General features: G+C 44.2%; 1 protein-coding gene across 1 annotated transcript in view; it reads left to right on the top strand.

Annotated features, from left to right (window-relative positions):
* The window catches only part of LOC126470119 (alpha-aminoadipic semialdehyde synthase, mitochondrial), a 287,313-nt gene that overhangs the window by 143,798 nt on the left and 124,864 nt on the right, over nt 1–18,651 (top strand). The window contains exon 11 of the mRNA XM_050097723.1: nt 9,122–9,252. Coding sequence (XP_049953680.1) covers nt 9,122–9,252 — 131 coding nt within the window. The remainder of the gene's footprint in view (nt 1–9,121; nt 9,253–18,651) is intronic.

Raw genomic sequence — 18,651 nt, 5'->3', positions numbered from 1 at the left:
CATTCAGAGGAGAAAGTTGGTGATTGGAATTTCGTGAGAAGATTCCGCCGCAACGAAAAACGCCTTTATTTTAATGATGTCCACCCCAAATTCATTTCAGTGACACTCTCTCCCCTGTTTCGCGGTAATACAAAACGTGCTGTCCTTCTTTGAACTTTTTTGATGTTCTCCATTAATCCTATCTGGTAAGGATCCTACACCTTACAGCAGTATTCTAAAAGAGGACGGACAAGCGTAGTGTAGGCGGTCTCCTTAGTAGATCTGTTACATTTTCTAAGTGTCCTGCCAGTAAAGCGCAATCTTTGGTTAGCCTTCCCCACAACATTTTCTACGTGTTCCTTCCAATTTAACTTGTTCGTAATTGTAATACCTAGGTGTTTAGCTGAATTTACGGCCTTTAGAGTTGACTGATCTATCGTGTAACCGAAGTTTAGCACTCATGTGGATGAACTCACACTTTTCGTTATTTAGAATCAATAACCAATTTTCGCATCATAAAAATATCTTTTCTAAATCGTTTTGCAATTTGTTTTAATCTTCTGATGACTTTATTAGTCGGTAAACGACAGCGTCATCTGCAAACAACCTAAGACGGCTGCTCAGATTGTCTCCCAAATCGTTCATATAGATAAGGAACAGCAAAGGGCCTATAACACCCCTTGGGGAACGCCGGAAAGCACTTGTTTTACTTTATGACTTTTTCTCGACAATCTGACGATTAGAGAGTGCTTTTTCATCACACGATAACTGTTTTGCGTGTGACACTGTCACAAGCGTGGTTTATGTACAAAACACGCAATGTCACTAATAGTGTATGTTTCCTATCTGCAGTAAGGGCACGTACGCACACGCTAACACCGCTCAGAACCGACTGCCTTTATACCGTGTTCCACCCTCTACCACCTGAATCGTTGATATCTTGTTGTATACTGTCATCAAATGCGATACCATTTCATTATATTTATTGGTATACTGGGCCTAAAACTATTATATACATTGTGCACAACAATTCCAACCGACAATGTCAATTTTCCTGCAAATATCCATGTCTTTATACCGATTACCACTACTGTAGAACTACGTATTCACTTCATCTCCCACTGAAGAGGAGCAGAGTTCGGCCGTCCTGCGTTCGTTTTACAGTCTCCCAAAATCGTTTAAGGTGTATGCGGGGATTTTTGTTTTAGTCATGGCTGATTTCCATCCCCATCCTTGCGCAATATACAGGGCTATTACAAATGATTGAAGCGATTTCATAAATTCCCTGTAGCTCCATTCATTGACATATGGTCACGACACACTACAGATACGTAGAAAAACTCATAAAGTTTTGTTCGGCTGAAGCCGCACTTCAAGTTTCTGCCGCCAGAGCGCTCGAGAGCGCAGTGAGACAAAATGGCGATAGGAGCCGAGAAAGCGTATGTCGTGCTTGAAATGCACTCACATCAGTCAGTCATAACAGTGCAACGACACTTCAGGACGAAGTTCAACAAAGATCCACCAACTGCTAACTCCATTCGGCGATGGTATGCGCAGTTTAAAGCTTCTGGATGCCTCTGTAAGTGGAAATCAACGGGTCGGCCTGCAGTGAGCGAAGAAACGGTTGAACGCGTGCGGGCAAGTTTCACGCGTAGCCCGCGGAAGTCGACGAATAAAGCAAGCAGGGAGCTAAACGTACCACAGCCGACGGTTTGGAAAATCTTACGGAAAAGGCTAAAGCAGAAGCCTTACCGTTTACAATTGCTACAAGCCCTGACACCAGATGACAAAGTCAAACGCTTTGAATTTTCGGCGCGGTTGCAACAGCTCATGGAAGAGGATGCATTCAGTGCGAAACTTGTTTTCAGTGATGAAGCAACATTTTTTCTTAATGGTGAAGTGAACAGACACAATGTGCGAATCAGGGTGGTAGAGAATTCTCAAAGTTAACGTGTTTTGTGCAATCTCACGGTTTAAAGTTTACGGCCCCTTTTTCTTCTGCGAAAAAAACGTTACAGGATACGTGTATCTGGACATGCTGGAAAATTGGCTCATGCCACAACTGGAGACAGACAGCACCGACAGGATGGTGCTCCACCGCACTTCCATCATGATGTTCGGCATTTCTTAAACAGGAGATTGGAAAACCGATGGATCGGTCGTGGTGGAGATCATGATCAGCAATTCATGTCATGGCCTCCACGCTCTCCCGACTTAACCCCATGTGATTTCTTTCTGTGGGGTTATGTGAAAGATTCAGTGTTTAAACCTTCTCTACAAAGAAACATGCCAGAACTGCGAGCTCGCATCAATGATGCTTTCAAACTCATTGATGGGGACACGCTGCGCCGAGTGTGGGAGGAACTTGATTATCGGCTTGATGTCTGCCAAATCACTAAAGGGGCACATGGCGAACATTTGTGAAGCCCTAAAAAAACTTTTTGAGTTTTTGTATGTGTGTGCAAAGCATTGTGAAAATATCTCAAATAATAAAGTTATTGTAGAGCTGTGAAATCGCTTCAATCATTTATAATAACCCTGTATAAGGGAAAGTCAAACGAAAACAAGAGAGATGGTAAAAGTAAGTAAACTGTTTCTTATTTCAAAAGTAATCCCCATAACTGTTAATACATTTATCCTACTGTGAGACAAGATTGTCAATGCTTTCACAGAAAAACGAATGCGGCTCCTTACGGAACCACGATTGTACCCAGCCGTCCGAAGCAGATCGACGGCCACGAATTTCTTACTCTAGGACTCCAAAAATATGGAAATCGCATGGGGAGAAATCGCGACTGTATGGTCCACCCCCGGTAGCTGAGTGGTCAGCGCGACAGAATGTCAATGCTAAGGGCCTGGGTTCGATTCCTGGCTGGGTTGGAGATTTTTCTCCGCTCAGGGACTGGGTGTTGTGTTACCCTAATCATCATCATTTCATCCCCATCGACGCACAAGTCGCCGAAGTGGCGTCAAATCGAAAGACTTGCACCCGGCGAACGGTCTACCCGACGGGAGGCCCTAGTCACACGACATTTACATTTTATTTGTTATTGTACGGAGGATGTGTAAGGGCTTTCCAGGAAACTTCTGCAGCGCAGTCGACACAACCCTGCGAACATGTGGGTGGGTATTATTCTGTAATAGAATGATCCTGTCTGTCGACATTCCTGGGCGTTTGAACATGATGGTACGCTTCAATTTTTGCAATGTGTCCACGTAGCACTGTGCGTTAATTGTGGCGCCGCGTTCCAGAAACTCAACAGCAGCGGGGCCGTGCGGTCAAATAGAAAGGTCATCATGACTTTCCCGGAGCTGGCGTGCACGGCTTTGGTGTTTTTCGGTGAGAGTGAGCCCAGATGTTTGCAATGTTGGCTCTGACGCTTGTTCTCCGGCTCGAAATATGTTCATCTCCACCGACAGTACGGGACGGGAAACGGTGTTCCTCATCGTGATACCGTTCCAGGTGCTGCAGTGATGGCCGGCAAGTGTGGCCACGCGGTTAAAGGCGCTTCAGTCCGGAACCGCGAGACCGCTACGGTCGCAGGTTCGAATCCTGCCTCGGGCATGGATGTGTGTGATGTCCTTAGGTTAGTTAGGTTTAAGTAGTTCTAAGTTCTAGGGGACTGATGACCTCAGATGTTAAGTCCCATAGTGCTCAGAGCCATTTGAACCATTTTGCTGCAGTGATGCCAACATTCTCTTTAACTTCTCCATCTCCGTCAGGCACTGGGGATCCCACTGCGCACAGATTTTGCGTAACTTCAGATATTGTGTCGCGATATCGTGAGCGGTACCGTGTCTTATGCCCAACAAGAGCCGTATGTCTTCCACCGTCCGCTGTCGATCATTTTTGACTGCAGCATCCACCGCAGCAGTGGCAGAAGGAATAACGTCACGAGGAGCCCGTCTTATCCGACTACTGTCTTTCAGTGACACCCGACCTTCTCGAAATCGTTTATTCCACGCAAACGGCCCCTCACACGGCGTACTATGTCCGCCAAACATAGCAGATATTCGCGAATGGATTTCACTTCCTGACACTCCTTCCGCAGACTAAAAGGGTGCTACACCTCGCTGTTCCTCTTTTCCGACCTCCATAGTGACGCAGGACACACACACGACTTGCTGGCCTGACGTCGCGCACTTCTAACGGACAGATAACACAGAGGTGAAGGTTCGCGCTGTTCCTTCCGACTCCGAATAGAAGCCACTTCTATATACAGGGTGTTACAAAAAGGTACGGCCAAACTTTCAGGAAACATTCCTCACACACAAATAAAGAAAAGATGTTATGTGGACATGTGCCCGGAAACGCTTAATTTCCATGTTAGAGCTCATTTTAGTTTCGTCAGTATGTACTGTACTTTCTCGATTCACCGCCATGATTTCATACGGTATACTCTACCTGTGCTGCTAGAACATGTGCCTTTACAAGTACGACACAACATGTGGTTCATGCACGATGGAGCTCCTGCGCATTTCAGTCGAAGTGTTCGTACGCTTCTCAACAACAGATTCGGTGACCGATGGATTGGTAGAGGCGGACCAGTTCCATGGCCTCCACGCTCTCGTGACCTCAACCCTCTTGACTTTCATTTATGGGGGCATTTGAAAGCTCTTGTCTACGCAACCCCGGTACCAAATGTAGAGACTCTTCGTGCTGCCGGCCTGTGTGGCCGAGCGGTTCTAGGCGCTACAGTCTGGAACCGCGGGACCGCTACGGCCGCAGGTTGGAATCCTGCCTCGGGCATGGATGTGTGTGATGTCCTTAGGTTAGTTAGATTTAAGTAGTTCTAAGTTCTAGGGGACTGATGACCTCAGAAGTTAAGTCCCATAGTGCTCAGAGCCATTTGAATCTTCGTGCTCGTATTGTGGACGGCTGTGATACAATACGCCATTCTCCAGGGCTGCATCAGGGATTCCATGAGACGGAAGGTGGATGCATGTATCCTCGCTAACGGAGGACATTTTGAACATTTCCTGTAACAAAGTGTTTGAAGTCACGCTGGTACGTTCTGTTGCTGTGTGTTTCCATTCCATGATTAATGTGATTTGAAGAGAAGTAATAAAATGAGCTCTAACATGGTAAGTAAGCGTTTCCGGACACATGTCCACATAACATATTTTCTTTATTTGTGTGTGAGGAATGTTTCCTGAAAGTTTGGCCGTACCTTTTTGTAACACTCTGTATACACCTACCTGCGTTACCAACGTCCGCGCCATGCTATTTACATAGCCTGTCTCGTTTCTATTTGACTCTCCCTTATAAGATTGTGCTGCGTACCTGATGACCTGCTCGTCGATGAGACATTGAACCATGATCTCCTGTTCTTCACAATGCATGAAAGGGAGTTAGTCATTTTTTCTATCTTTAGGAGAGAGTATTTGTCATAAAGTCAAAGATGTCTATCAGAAAAAATCATGAAGTTTCTCAGTTATGACCAGGGAAGAGAAGGGAGGCGCATCCCTAACTATGTTCTGCACATCGGCATGAATTTACGATTATTTGGTGCGTTTAAGGTCTCTGTAAGTAGTCAGCTGTCGTTTATTCCTTAGGCATTACAGCGAACATGCCAGGCAAATTATTTCATGAGCAGACATTGGCAGCAAACGTCTTAGGGCTTTAAATGCAAATACAACTATACGATCGTCGTCATGAGCAGCAGCCATTTAATATCCACTGATGAATAAAGGCCTCATCTACGCTCTTCGATGCCTTAAGGACCTCAGCAATACGGACCTGTGTTGCACTTACGAGTTTTTTTTTTAAAGTCACTTGCCCATCTACCATTTGGTTGTCATCTCGATCTTTTCTTCATTTCTGGCACCCAGCAGTGAACTTACTTGTTCCATCAATCAGTCCGGCGGACTTCACCGACTCAAACGAAAAGAAACAGTTTCTGCGAAAACTAACACGAAACCGAAGAGTCTACTTAAAATGCAGTTTACAAAGTACCACGAAAGAAATCTTAATCAGGTACCTCCGAGAAATAACCAACCTAATAACAGACAAATACGTATTTTTACATAACTTTTGTGGAATAGCAGTTAAGGAAATTCACTCCAGTATGACGGATGTTCTAGAATAATACTAGCCAGAAGAAGTAGGACATAATAATCATTCACACAACTTACGACTTTACAACAGTAGCAAACCATAGAAACCACAAGCTGCCATACCGGCTATGGTTTAATGGTGGTTTCTCCACATAGTAAACAGCTGCTTGCGAGTATGTTCCCACCAGCAAGAAATGAGAATAAAATACAGGTAACAAAAAAGGAAAACAACTCCATAATGATACCATGTCGTTCTTAATAAAATGCAGCACTACTGTATAACGCTCCTACCAACTTGCCCAAGAAAGAAGTCCTGACATTGATTTCCTCTGGTTTTGATGTTATAAAAAACGCGACTGCAGGAAATAAATCCCACTAAATGCAATGAAGGTAATATTAACCAAACGGTATTACATTTAAAGTCAAAGAAAATATTGATACAGAGTAATATTAATGTTTGTAATATTAGTATTAATTAACAGCAACGTGTAATAACACTGTGCTGATTAATAGATGTAAGTACTCGTAAGACTAAACTGCTGCTTAATAAGTAAACCAATTATTTTAGGAAGTATAGGAAGTGATAAGGGATATAAATTACAAATAAATTACTAAATAACAGATAACTATGTTCTGCGATGACTGAAACAAGAAGAGCTACATCATAAGATCTTTTTTGGTCGTAGTGAAGTACGCCACGAACTTCACGTTGGTTTCACGAACTACAGCTTGGCGTCAGTCACCTCCAGCCCTTCAGACTCCGTCTGACGTAACGCTGACCTCCTCAACAGCGATATCATAGCCTGTGGGGGGATGATATAATGAGTTATACAACATGAACTACATCTCATTGGCATGTAGCATGCCTTGTGGTTGAAGGTTCTTTTGTAAAGGTTTTTACTATTATCAAGATTCGGGTGCTTAATCTAAATGAAAAGGGGGATTATGGTTTAAAGCTCCGTCGTAGGCGAGGACAATGTAGATGTAGCATCAACTCGGGTTGGGGAGCTATTGGGAATGTTGGCCGTGACATTCTTAAGGGAGGCTATCCCGGTCTTTACCTTAGGCGACTTGCGGAAAATACGAGGGCAGTTCAATAAGTAATGCAACACTTCTTTTTCTCGGCCAATTTTGGTTGAAAAAACCGGAAATTTCTTGTGGAATATTTTCAAACATTCCCGCTTCGTCTCGTATAGTTTCATTGACTTCCGACAGGTGGCAGTGCTGCACGGAGCTGTTAAAATGGCGTCTGTAACGGATGTGCGTTGCAAACAACGGGCAGTGATCGAGTTTCTTTTGGCGGAAAACCAGGGCATCTCAGATATTCATAGGCGCTTGCAGAATGTCTACGGTGATCTGGCAGTGGACAAAAGCACGGTGAGTCGTTGGGTAAAGCGTGTGTCATCATCGCCGCAAGGTCAAGCAAGACTGTCTGATCTCCCGCGTGCGGGCCGGCCGTGCACAGCTGTGACTCCTGCAATGGCGGAGCGTGCGAACACACTCGTTCGAGATGATCGACGGATCACCATCAAACAACTCAGTGCTCAACTTGACATCTCTGTTGGTAGTGCTGTCACAATTGTTCACCAGTTGGGATATTCAAAGGTTTGTTCCCGCTGGGTCCCTCGTTGTCTAACCGAACACCATAAAGAGCAAAGGAGAACCATCTGTGCGGAATTGCTTGCTCGTCATGTGGGTGAGGGTGACAATTTCTTGTCAAAGATTGTTACAGGCGATGAAACATGGGTTCATCACTTCGAACCAGAAACAAAACGGCAATCAATGGAGTGGCGCCACACCCACTCCCCTACCAAGAAAAAGTTTAAAGCCATACCCTTAGCCGGTAAAGTCATGGTTACAGTCTTCTGGGACGCTGAAGGGGTTATTCTGTTCGATATCCTTCCCCATGGTCAAACGATCAACTCTGAAGTGTATTGTGCTACTCTTCAGAAATTGAAGAAACGACTTCAGCGTGTTCGTAGGCACAAAAATCTGAACGAACTTCTCCTTCTTCATGACAACGCAAGACCTCACACAAGTCTTCGCACCCGAGAGGAGCTCACAAAACTCAGTGGACTGTTCTTCCTCATGCACCCTACAGCCCCGATCTCGCACCGTCGGATTTCCATATGTTTGGCCCAATGAAGGACGCAATCCGTGGGAGGCACTACGCGGATGATGAAGAATTTATTGATGCAGTACGACGTTGGCTCCGACATCGACCAGTGGAATGGTACCGTGCAGGCATACAGGCCCTCATTTCAAGGTGGCGTAAGGCCGTAGCATTGAATGGAGATTACGTTGAAAAATAGTGTTGTGTAGCAAAAATATTGGGGAATAACCTGGTGTATTTCAATGCTGAATAAAACAATCCCTGTTTCAGAAAAAAATGTGTTGCATTACTTATTGAACTGCCCTCGTATAATCTGATGGTAGGAAGTGCTACAACCGCGCTCCTTCAGAATCCTAGTTCACTGTCTTAATTACTGTTCCACCTTTCTCGGTTGGCTGTTAGGCCAAGATTCCAGTATCCCGCGACGAACATAGTTGACCTGTCATGCCAGACGGTTGTTTTGTAAGCACTCCCAGAGCTTACAGGGGGCACTCACAATGCGACAATAGGAAAACCAGAACCGTAGCTGGCCAATACTGAGCGAATTCATCTGAGATGCTCTCCATTTGGCACTACACAAGGGGCACCCACACAGAAATATTGCATAAATATACGTAAACCACTTTTACTGCTCTTGATCTTTCACTGGTGAATGTAACGACGGCATAAAAGAGAATAGTTTAGTGCAGGCATTCATGAAACAGTTCGTTCACACTCCACCGTTCTATTCACAATTTCAAAAAGGTACGGAGTGTAGTATGTTGACACCATGATCTCTGCATCCTACACTGATCATTTCCTAACGGACATAGAAGAGGCGTATCTAGAATAGGCGAGATCACCTGAGCTTAATATTATCAAACCAGAAGTTAATTTTTTTGTAGTGGCTTCGCTATCTCAGCTCGTTAAATCATAAGAGAACAGCAACAATGTGATGCAATTTGTTTTCATCAGTGCAAATTTGTATCCTAGCCGTAGCAGGCAGAAGGCTAGTGCGGATTCGTCGACCCCGCCCAAGAAGATCGTCGTGCTGGGAGCTGGCTTCGTCAGCGCGCCGGTCGTCGAGTATCTAGACAGGGAGGAGAACGTCGAGATCGTCCTTGGTGAGTAATATTTATTCCTCCCATGTAACTGTCTTTCACTTTTACACGTCCAAGGCTTCCACATCAGTTACTCAAAAAGTTTACGAACAAAATGAGTCCAAATACTTTATGCACCCACACATTTTCTCACGTCTACTGATGATATTTCCACAGACATATTTTCCTGTTATCTTTCCTCTGTTGCTCAGAAGCTGATGTAAATAATTATTTGTTAGATGTTAAGTTAAGTGTTATCAGCCCTCAAGAACAGAAGCTGTTCTCAATCGATAATCGTTCATCGACTTTTAGTATTTAGCTTTTGGTTGGTATCCAAATATGAGAGATCGCATCACCTGCAATCACCGAAACCCGTACAGGAATCGCATGCATCTGTCTATCACTCATAGCGTCATCTACATGTCGGAATGCTAGTAAAAATCATACTAGGGAGATTGAACAGAAAAGATCCAGCTATTTCATTTTTTCGTAACTATTTCAAGACATTCAGCAGCGCTCTTCGCCATTCAAAACCTCTTATCCTCATCTGGCCACAGTTACTGTACTGCCATGCCCGGAAGAGCTCTTGACGCCTAGGAAATTGCCGTCCTTTCAACCGACTATACATATATAGAACCCCGGCAGTCACACAGGGTAAGATCAGACATAGATAGGTTTCTCAAAACATTTCAAGCCAATTATAGCTGAATACTCAGAACAAAGGTTTGTGCGAAGTGCTGGAGTATCGTTTAACGAAAGAATCAGCAGTAGGTTGGCGGATGGTTTTAGCTGAAACACGGCATCAATAAAACCAAGCTTCATTGTCTATAAAATCCAGTGCCAGAAGCACAGCTTGCGGATGTTTTCGGTATTTCTTTGCATCACCTAACACGGTCTGTTATCTGGTGCTCTGTTAAGTGATGTGATACCTACAGAGAATAATGTGAACTCTCTTATGCAAGTAAAGCGAAAATTTTATAGCGTGACTGATCCCTTGTTACCTCTCGGAAAAAACTGACCGAAAGATACAGCAAAACTGACAGGAGAATCTCCAATGTTTACCTAAACTGCAGTTTTTCGTACGTCTAAACGTGAACATTGGAACAGTCTGCCTTGTCTACCTGGATCCTAACACTACAAAATTTCCATAATATTTCTTTTAAGACGGGATGGTTTCGTAAGGGTTATTTAATATGAAATTAACGTATCACGTGAGATTTTTGAATGCTGTTCCTATACTACTTGTAGCACATGCTAGGCCTGTCCTTTTAAAATTTGTACACTGCCGATGCTGTGAGTACATTCTTTTTAGATTAATTGAAAAACATCATATTAGTCATGTTCTGAGGCATTAAGGGATCACCAATTTAGTACTGGAGGGCAGCGTGGAGGGTAAAAATCGTAGAGGGAGACCAAGAGATGAATACACTAAGCCGATTCAGAAGGATGTAGGCTGCAGTAGGTACTGGGAGATGAAGAGGCTTGCACAGGATAGAGTAGTATGGAGAGCTCCATCAAACCAGTCTCAGGACTGAAGACCACAACAACAACAACAACAACAACAGTCAATAATCAATAGATCGCAATGCTCCAGAGAGCCTGGTAGAGCTGGCTAGCCGTTTTCCGCAATACTTCAAGAAAATTCTAGTATAGTTGACAAGTTATGCCTCATTTATTATATCTGGAAACAGAATTTTCTTTTATAACAACCTGTAGTCTCTCTAATTGGATGATTTCTGTTTTTAAGATAGATGTCAAATTGACCTACTATAGCTAAACCGTCTGCAGTGACTTCGCCATCGACGAGATTCTAAATCTCAAACAAAAAATATCTTTTATACTTTGGTGTATGACTTTTAAATTAACACATGCACAATAGACATGTAGTCAAAGGTTTTTAATAAATCCTTCATTGTGGTTCACACATTGTTTTGCACACTCTCTAAGGGAGTTCTGAACTGACTTGCGAGTATTGGCAACATTACTCTGTACACAAGTATTGTTCGAGGGAAGATATCGTTCAGGTTCAGGTAAATAGTCCGAGCAAGTGAAAATTGTTTCAGGCAACGAGAGCCGCACTGTACCATGTTGCACTTCGGAAAAAGAAAAATTCCCAGAGGCTAATCAACTGAAAAAAAAAAAACAAAAAAAGATCTACTATAATCGTTTATGATCTTCATGATTGTGAAGAACTAAAAAGAATATGGAACAGAGACGCCCTTGGCTCACTGTGTCTCAAATATTTTCTAAATTGCATCGTTGCCCTTCCAGGTTCACATTTTACTTGATCGGATCAAACTCACTGGAGAGCTTATCTTTATCTGTGTGATGGTTGGTTGATACAGTAAAGGGGATCAAACAATGAGGTCAAAAAAATGTCAAATGTGTGTGAAATCTTATGGGACTTAACTGCAAAAGTCATCGGTCCCTAAGCTTACACACTACTTAACCTAAATTATCCTGATGACAAACACACACACCCATGCCCAAGGGAGGACTCGAACGTCCGCCGGAACCAAAACAATGAGGTCATCGGTCCCATCAGATTAGGGAAGAAAATCGGCCATGCCCTTTCAAAGAAACCGTCTCGGCATTTTCGTGAAGCGATTTAGGGAAATCACGGAAAATCTAAATCAGGATGGGCAGACGAGCGTTTGAACCGTCGTCCTCCCGAATGCGAGTCCAGTGTGCAGACCACTGCACCACGTCGCTCGGTTTATCTGTGTGATCTGGCAGCTCCTCTCGAGGAGTAATAGTCTTGTTTACTGTAGATAAAACTGGTGATTGCATGTGTTACCCACAAACGCAACCTATACTACTGCAAAAGTGAGAGCTCTGTCGTTTTTACACGTTAGAAATAGAGACTGAGATACAAACAACACACACTCCGTCCTTCTTAGAAGCAGAGGGCCATTATGTGTCACACTACTCAACTCCCTACTGATTTAAAAGCCCAAGAGATACAGAAATACACACATACCTCCTTTAGCTATGCAGTATGGGTCCTGTCCCAGACTATTACAGTCGTCATGAAAGAGCAGGACAGGATGTGATGGTGAAATCCTAATTACACTCGAGAGCACCAAGAAAACATAATTGTCAATAACACATTTATTGCGCAGAAATACAGGATTGTCTTCCAAAGCGCCGCGGCATTCCCGATCCGGCAGAGTAGCGCCTCATCAGCTGTGGAAGGCCGACACACGCTCGTCTCGCAGCAGCACGACTAGTGTAGCGAAGAGTTGGGCGTCTACTACCCCACTGGGCAATAGTCGACCGCGGAATCCAGTGGCCTCCACCTCTGCGTATCGATCTCCAAAGTGCTCTCGCGGACATCGAAGATATGCATTCAGGAGTCTCGACCAAGGTCCACCTGAAGTCCTTGCTGGCTCGCAGGCTGGCTTCTCAGTCCCCATTCAGGAAACAGGACCAGCAGGGTCAATGTCTGCCACAGGAATGGGATGAGCTGCAGAATTGGCCACCCACTGAAAGGCAGATGAAGGACAGTGTCCAGGTCACGCAGATCAAACCTCCAGCAGATCTGAAGGGTGATGGTGAGCTCCACGACCTATTATTGTTGTCTCGGAAGTTGGCAGTGCAGCTGGGAGCAGCAGCGTCCTTCCAGCCAATTTCGTGGTTCTGTAGACGATCGAAGATAGCTAGGAAGGCCGAGGGTCGACCTCTATAGCCTCCCCTCTCACTGGATAGCTGATACTGACGTAAGGGCTGAGATAATGCTCTAGGCAGTTGCCAATCAGCACTCATTAATCAGTAATTAGTTAAGAAAGGCAAGATATTTATATTAGCACTTCCAGTCCATTCTGCGATGTTGGGCATGGCTAGGAAATCACATGTGCTGGTTTCACCTAGCTGTCAGCTCTCCTAGTGACTTCAGACTTTCACAACTTCACCTTTCACAGGCTCTTTTCCGCTGGCCTGACACCTGATTACTTAAAGCTGTGTTATACATAGCCTTTATTACGAAACTCTGCTTTGCCACTAGTATGACAGTATCTCTCGGGTTCCATGATATCATTATGCTTCGCTTGCAGATATGGGCACTCGGTCGTTGCCCCATGTTGCGACAGCTTCCTTGTTTGCCGCAACTCGCACAGCATGTCCTCCTAGCTTGAAGTCTACTGGTCGTTGACACAGCCAGTTCAGTTTATGGGAGCTGCCAAGGTAGAACTTGGATGAATTTTTTATGTTCACTGGGGATAATATCCTGGGGCATAACAGTACTTATCACACATTGTATTTACTTTTTACAATCGTTTTAATAATTTTTCTCTTGTACTCTGTTATTCGACAAAGCAGCTGCTATCCCAGCATGGCAGGAACTAACTTGGTCTTGTGAAGAGGTGCAGCCACGTTCCAGACAGACATAATACTCATTGTAACCTCATTCTGTGAAAGATATTGCTGTACAGAACCATACGTCTATGCTTTGTAGAGAAACACCCAGAAAAATTATTTTATCTGGGAAACGGGAGGGGGGAGGGGGGGGGGAGACGCAAATTTAAAATGTACCAGATGCAGGATGCACGAGTTGTCATGTGTGAACGTTAAAAAAATACGAGTTGCGATGAGAGCACGACAGTGTCTTCAAAGGAGGATACAAGATGAGCATCAACAAAAGCAAAACGAGGATAACGGAATATAGTCTAATTAAATCACATGATGCTGAGGGAATTGGATTAGGAAATGAGACACTTAAAGTAATAGAAAAGTTTTGCTACTTGGGGAGCAAAATAACTGATGATGGTCGAAGTAGAGAGGATATAAAATTTAGACTGGCAGTGGCAGGAGAAACGTTTTTGAACAAGAGAAATTTGTTAACTTCGAGTATAGATTTAGGTGTCAGGAGGTCTTTCCTTAAAGTATTTGTATGGAGCGTAGCCATGTATGGAAGTGAAACATGGACGATAACTAGTTTAGACAAAAAGAGAACAGAAGCTTTCGAAATGTGGTGCTACAGAAGAATGCTGAAGATTAGATTGGTAGATCACGTAACTGGTGAGGAGGTACTGAGTAGAATTGGGGAGAAGAGGAATTGGTGGCACAACTTGACTAGAAGAAAGCATCGGTTGGTAGAACATGTTCTGAGGCATCAAAGGGTCACCAGTTTAGTACTGGAGGGCAGCGTGGAGGGTAAAAATCGTAGAGGGAGACCAAGAGATGAATACACTAAGCAGATTCAGAAGGATGTAGGTTGCAATAGCTACTTGGAGATGAAGAAGCTTGCGCAGGATAGAGTAGCATGGAGGGCTGCATCAAACCAGTCTCTGGACTGAAGACCAAAACACAAGGTAAATGAAGCAGCGGAATTCAACGACCACTGGTTTATTTACAGGATATGTGGATTCACATGCAGGACTGTGACGACTGGTTGCTGGAACAGTGGCATTGTGCAAGGAGTCTTGAAGAGTAATGTACTAACTGATGTCCTAGACGTGTCAGCGTTTCTCTTTTAACTGTACCGAATCTACATCTACATCTACATGGATACTCTGCAAATCACATTTAAGTGCCTGGCAAAGGGTTCATCGAACCATTTTCAGAATTCTCTATTATTCCAATCTCGTATAGCGCGCGGAAAGAACGAACATATATATCTTTCCGTACGAGCTCTGATTTCCCTTATTTTATCGTGGTGATAGTGTCTCCTTATGTAGGTCGGACTCAAAAAAACAATTTCGCATTCGGAGGAGAATGTTGGTGACTGGAATTTCGTGAGAAGATTCCGTCACAACGAAAAACGCCTTTGTTTTAATGATGTCTCGCCCAAATCCTGTATCATTTCAGTGACACTCTCTCCCATATGTTGCGATAATACAAAGCGTGCTGCCCTCCTCTGAACTTTTTCGATGTACTCCGTCAATCCTACCTGGTAACGATCTCCAACCGCGCAGCAGTATTCTAAAAGAGAACGGACAAGCGTAGTGTAGGCAGTCTCCTTAGTAGATCTGTTGCATTTTCTAAGTGTCCTGCCAATAAAGCATAGTCTTTGGTTAGCCTTCCCCACAACATTTTCTATGTGTTCATTCCAATTTAAGTTGTTCGTAATTGTAATTCTTAGGTATTTAGTTGAATTTACGGCATTTAGATTTGACTGATTTATCGTGTAACCGAAGTTTAACAGATTCCGTTAAGTGCAATGCTAGTTATAAAACAAATCTTCGATTATACAAGGCGAGCGAGTGTAACGCTCGTTCTTTTCTCCGAATTCTTACTATAAATGTCGTTGAGTTTGGTCACCGTACGCAACGAAAACAGAGCCACAGTCAAAACAACAAATTAGGTGTACGACAAGTTATACAGAGGTTGGACAAAAATATAGAAACACAAAAATTACTACACATTACCATGCCTAATACGGTGTAAGAAGCCTGTTGGCTTTCAAAATAGCGTCCAGTAGTCTCGGAATGTATAAACACAGGTCCTGTGTGGTTTTCAAGGGAATCGTATACACTACTGGCCATTAAAATTGCTACACCAAGAAGAAATGCAGATGATAAACGGGTATTCATTGGACAAATATATTATACTAAAACTGACATGTGATTACATTTTCACGCAATTTGGGTGCATAGATCCTGAGAAATCAGTACCCAGAACAACCACCTCTGGCCGTAATAACGGCCTTGATACGCCTGGGCATTGAGTCAAAAACAGCTTGGATGGCGTGTACAGGTACAGCTGCCCATGCAGCTTCAACACGATATCACAGTTCATCAACAGTAGTTACTGGCGTATTGTGACGAGCCAGTTGCTCGAACACCATTGACCAGACGTTTTCAAATGGTGAGAGATCTGGAGAATGTGCTTTCCTGGGCAGCAGTCGAACATTTTCTGTATCCAGAAAGGCCCGTACACGATCTGCAACATGCGGTCGTGCACTCTCCTGCTGAAATGTAGTGTTTGAAAGGGATCGAATGAAGGGTGGAGCCAGGGGTCATAACACATCTCAAATGTAATGTCCACTGTTCAAAGAGCCGTCAACGCGAACAAGAGGTGACCGAGACGTGTAACCAATGGCACCCCATACCATCAAGCCGGGTGATACACCAGTATGGCGATGACGAATACACGCTTCTAATGTGCGCTCACCGCGATGTCTACAAACACGGATGCGACCATCATGATACTGTAAACAGAGCGTGGATTCATACGAAAAAATGACGTTTTGCCATTCGTTCGTCGTCGAGTACACCATCGCAGGCGCTCCTATCTGTGATGCAGCGTCAAGGGTAACCGCAGCCATGGTCTGCGAGCTGATAGTCCATGCTGCTGCAAACGTCGTCGAACTGTTCGTGCAGATGGTCGTTGTCTTGCCAACGTCCCCATCTGTTGACTCAGGGATCGAGACGTGGCTGCACGATCCGTTACAGCCATGCGGATAAGATGCCTGTCATCTCGACTGCTAGTGATACTAGGCCGTTGGGATCCAGCACGGCGTTCCGTATTACCCTCCTGAACCCACCGAGTCCATATTCTGCTAACGGTTATTGGATCTCGACCAACTCGAGCAACAATGTCGCGATACGATAAACCGCAATCGCGATAGGCTACAATCCGACCTTTATCAAAGTCGGAAACGTGATGGTACGCATTTCTCCTCCTTACACGAGGCATCACAACAACGTTTCACCAGGCAACGCCGGTCAACTGCTGTTTGTGTATGAGAAACTTTCCTCATGTCAGCACGTTGTAGGTGTCGCCACCGGCGCCAAACTTGTGTGAATGCTCTGAAAAGCTAATCATTTGCATATCACAGCATCTTCTTCCTGTCGGTTAAATTTCTCGTCTGTAGCACGTCATCTTCGTGGTGTAGCAATTTTAATGGCCAGTAGTGTATAATTCTTACTGCAAAATATTGGCAAATTCAGATAACGACGATGGAGGTGGACAGCGGTCACGCTCTCTTCTCTCAAAGTAGACCACAAAGACTTGATACTGAGATCTGGTGACTGTTGTGGCCAGGGGAAATGCGACAATTCATCTCCACAAAACCAGTCTTGGACGAAGCGAGCTCTGTCGTCTATGAACACAGTAGCACCATAGAGTAACAAACATTTTACCGTCGGGGGACCTTATCAGCCAAAATGGTCACACAACCGTTGGCAGTAAATCGACCTTGCAGGGTAACCATTGGCCCGAGTAATACCACGTTTTGGCTGCCCGCACTATCATCGAACCCCCGCCATGTATCACGTAAACTCGTCTGTATGTTGGAAACGATTCGACCAAATGACTTTCCTCCATTGCTTCATAGTCCAGGTTTTACAGCTTTCGCATCATGTTTTCATGTTGCTGGTATTTGCATCACTCGTGAGTGGTTTTGTAATTCCAGCTTACCCTGCAATTCGCAGCTTCGTGTTGTTTTAGTTCTGACAGGGTTCGCAAGTGCGACATTCTGTCCTGTAGTGTATTTTGCAGCTGTCGTCCTCTTATTTTTCGTCCCAGTTCTCTTCAATGACCGTTTGTCACAGTCACTCAATACTTTCGTCTGCGTTGTGGATTAGCGGATGATGCTTTTCCGGTTTCCCTGTATGCGTTACAAATCTTCAATACGGTTCATCTTGAAACCTAATACATCGGCTCCGTTGGTTACGGAAGCCCCACCATACGAACACCAACGATTTGTCCACGTTCGAATTCACTTAGATCCGGCATGATACATTCAAAGCAACACAGAACACTTTTCTCACCACGACTGACACTCGCAACATATTGACGACATTCCACAGGTACAGTTCGTGATCAAACACAACACCTCAACCAACAGGTTTCGCTAGGATTTAATTTGCTTGTGCATTTCTCGCGGTGGTCTGCATGTTTGTCGAACCGCTTTATTTGTTATTTGTGGGTCGTCTAAACAAGGAGAAGTCGTAGGACAGTCAGGGATATTAAAGTCAAGACTGAGAGTAACAGTTGTTTATTTATTCTAGTTCAAAAATGGTTCAAATGGCTCTGAGCACTATGCGACTTAACTTCTGAGGTCATCAGTCCCCTAGAACTTCGAACTAATTAAACCTAACTAACCTAAGGACATCACACACATCCATGCCCGAGGCAGGATTCGAACCCGCGACCGTATCGGTCGTTCGGTTCCAGACTGTAGCGCCTAGAACCGCACGGCCACTCCGGCCGGCCTATTTCCTCAAGTATTTAACATAAATTATAGTAAAATTACCAGCGAGCAAAGTTCTCTGAAACACAAATCAAATTACAAAATGACTAACACTGTGGGGAGGTAAGAAAAAATTTGGAAGATTGTATAGAGAAAGCGCAACAAATGGTTCAAATGGCTCTAGGCGCTATGGAACTTAACATCTGAGGTCATCAGTCCCCCATACTTTGAACTATTTAAACATAACTAACCTAAGGACAACACCCACATCCATGCCCAAGGCAGGATTC

This window comes from Schistocerca serialis, chromosome 3 (assembly GCF_023864345.2).
Source record: "Schistocerca serialis cubense isolate TAMUIC-IGC-003099 chromosome 3, iqSchSeri2.2, whole genome shotgun sequence".
Classification (NCBI taxonomy): domain Eukaryota; kingdom Metazoa; phylum Arthropoda; class Insecta; order Orthoptera; family Acrididae; genus Schistocerca; species Schistocerca serialis.
Note: the sequence above shows the minus strand (reverse complement) of the source record. Positions and strands in the feature narration are given on the sequence as shown.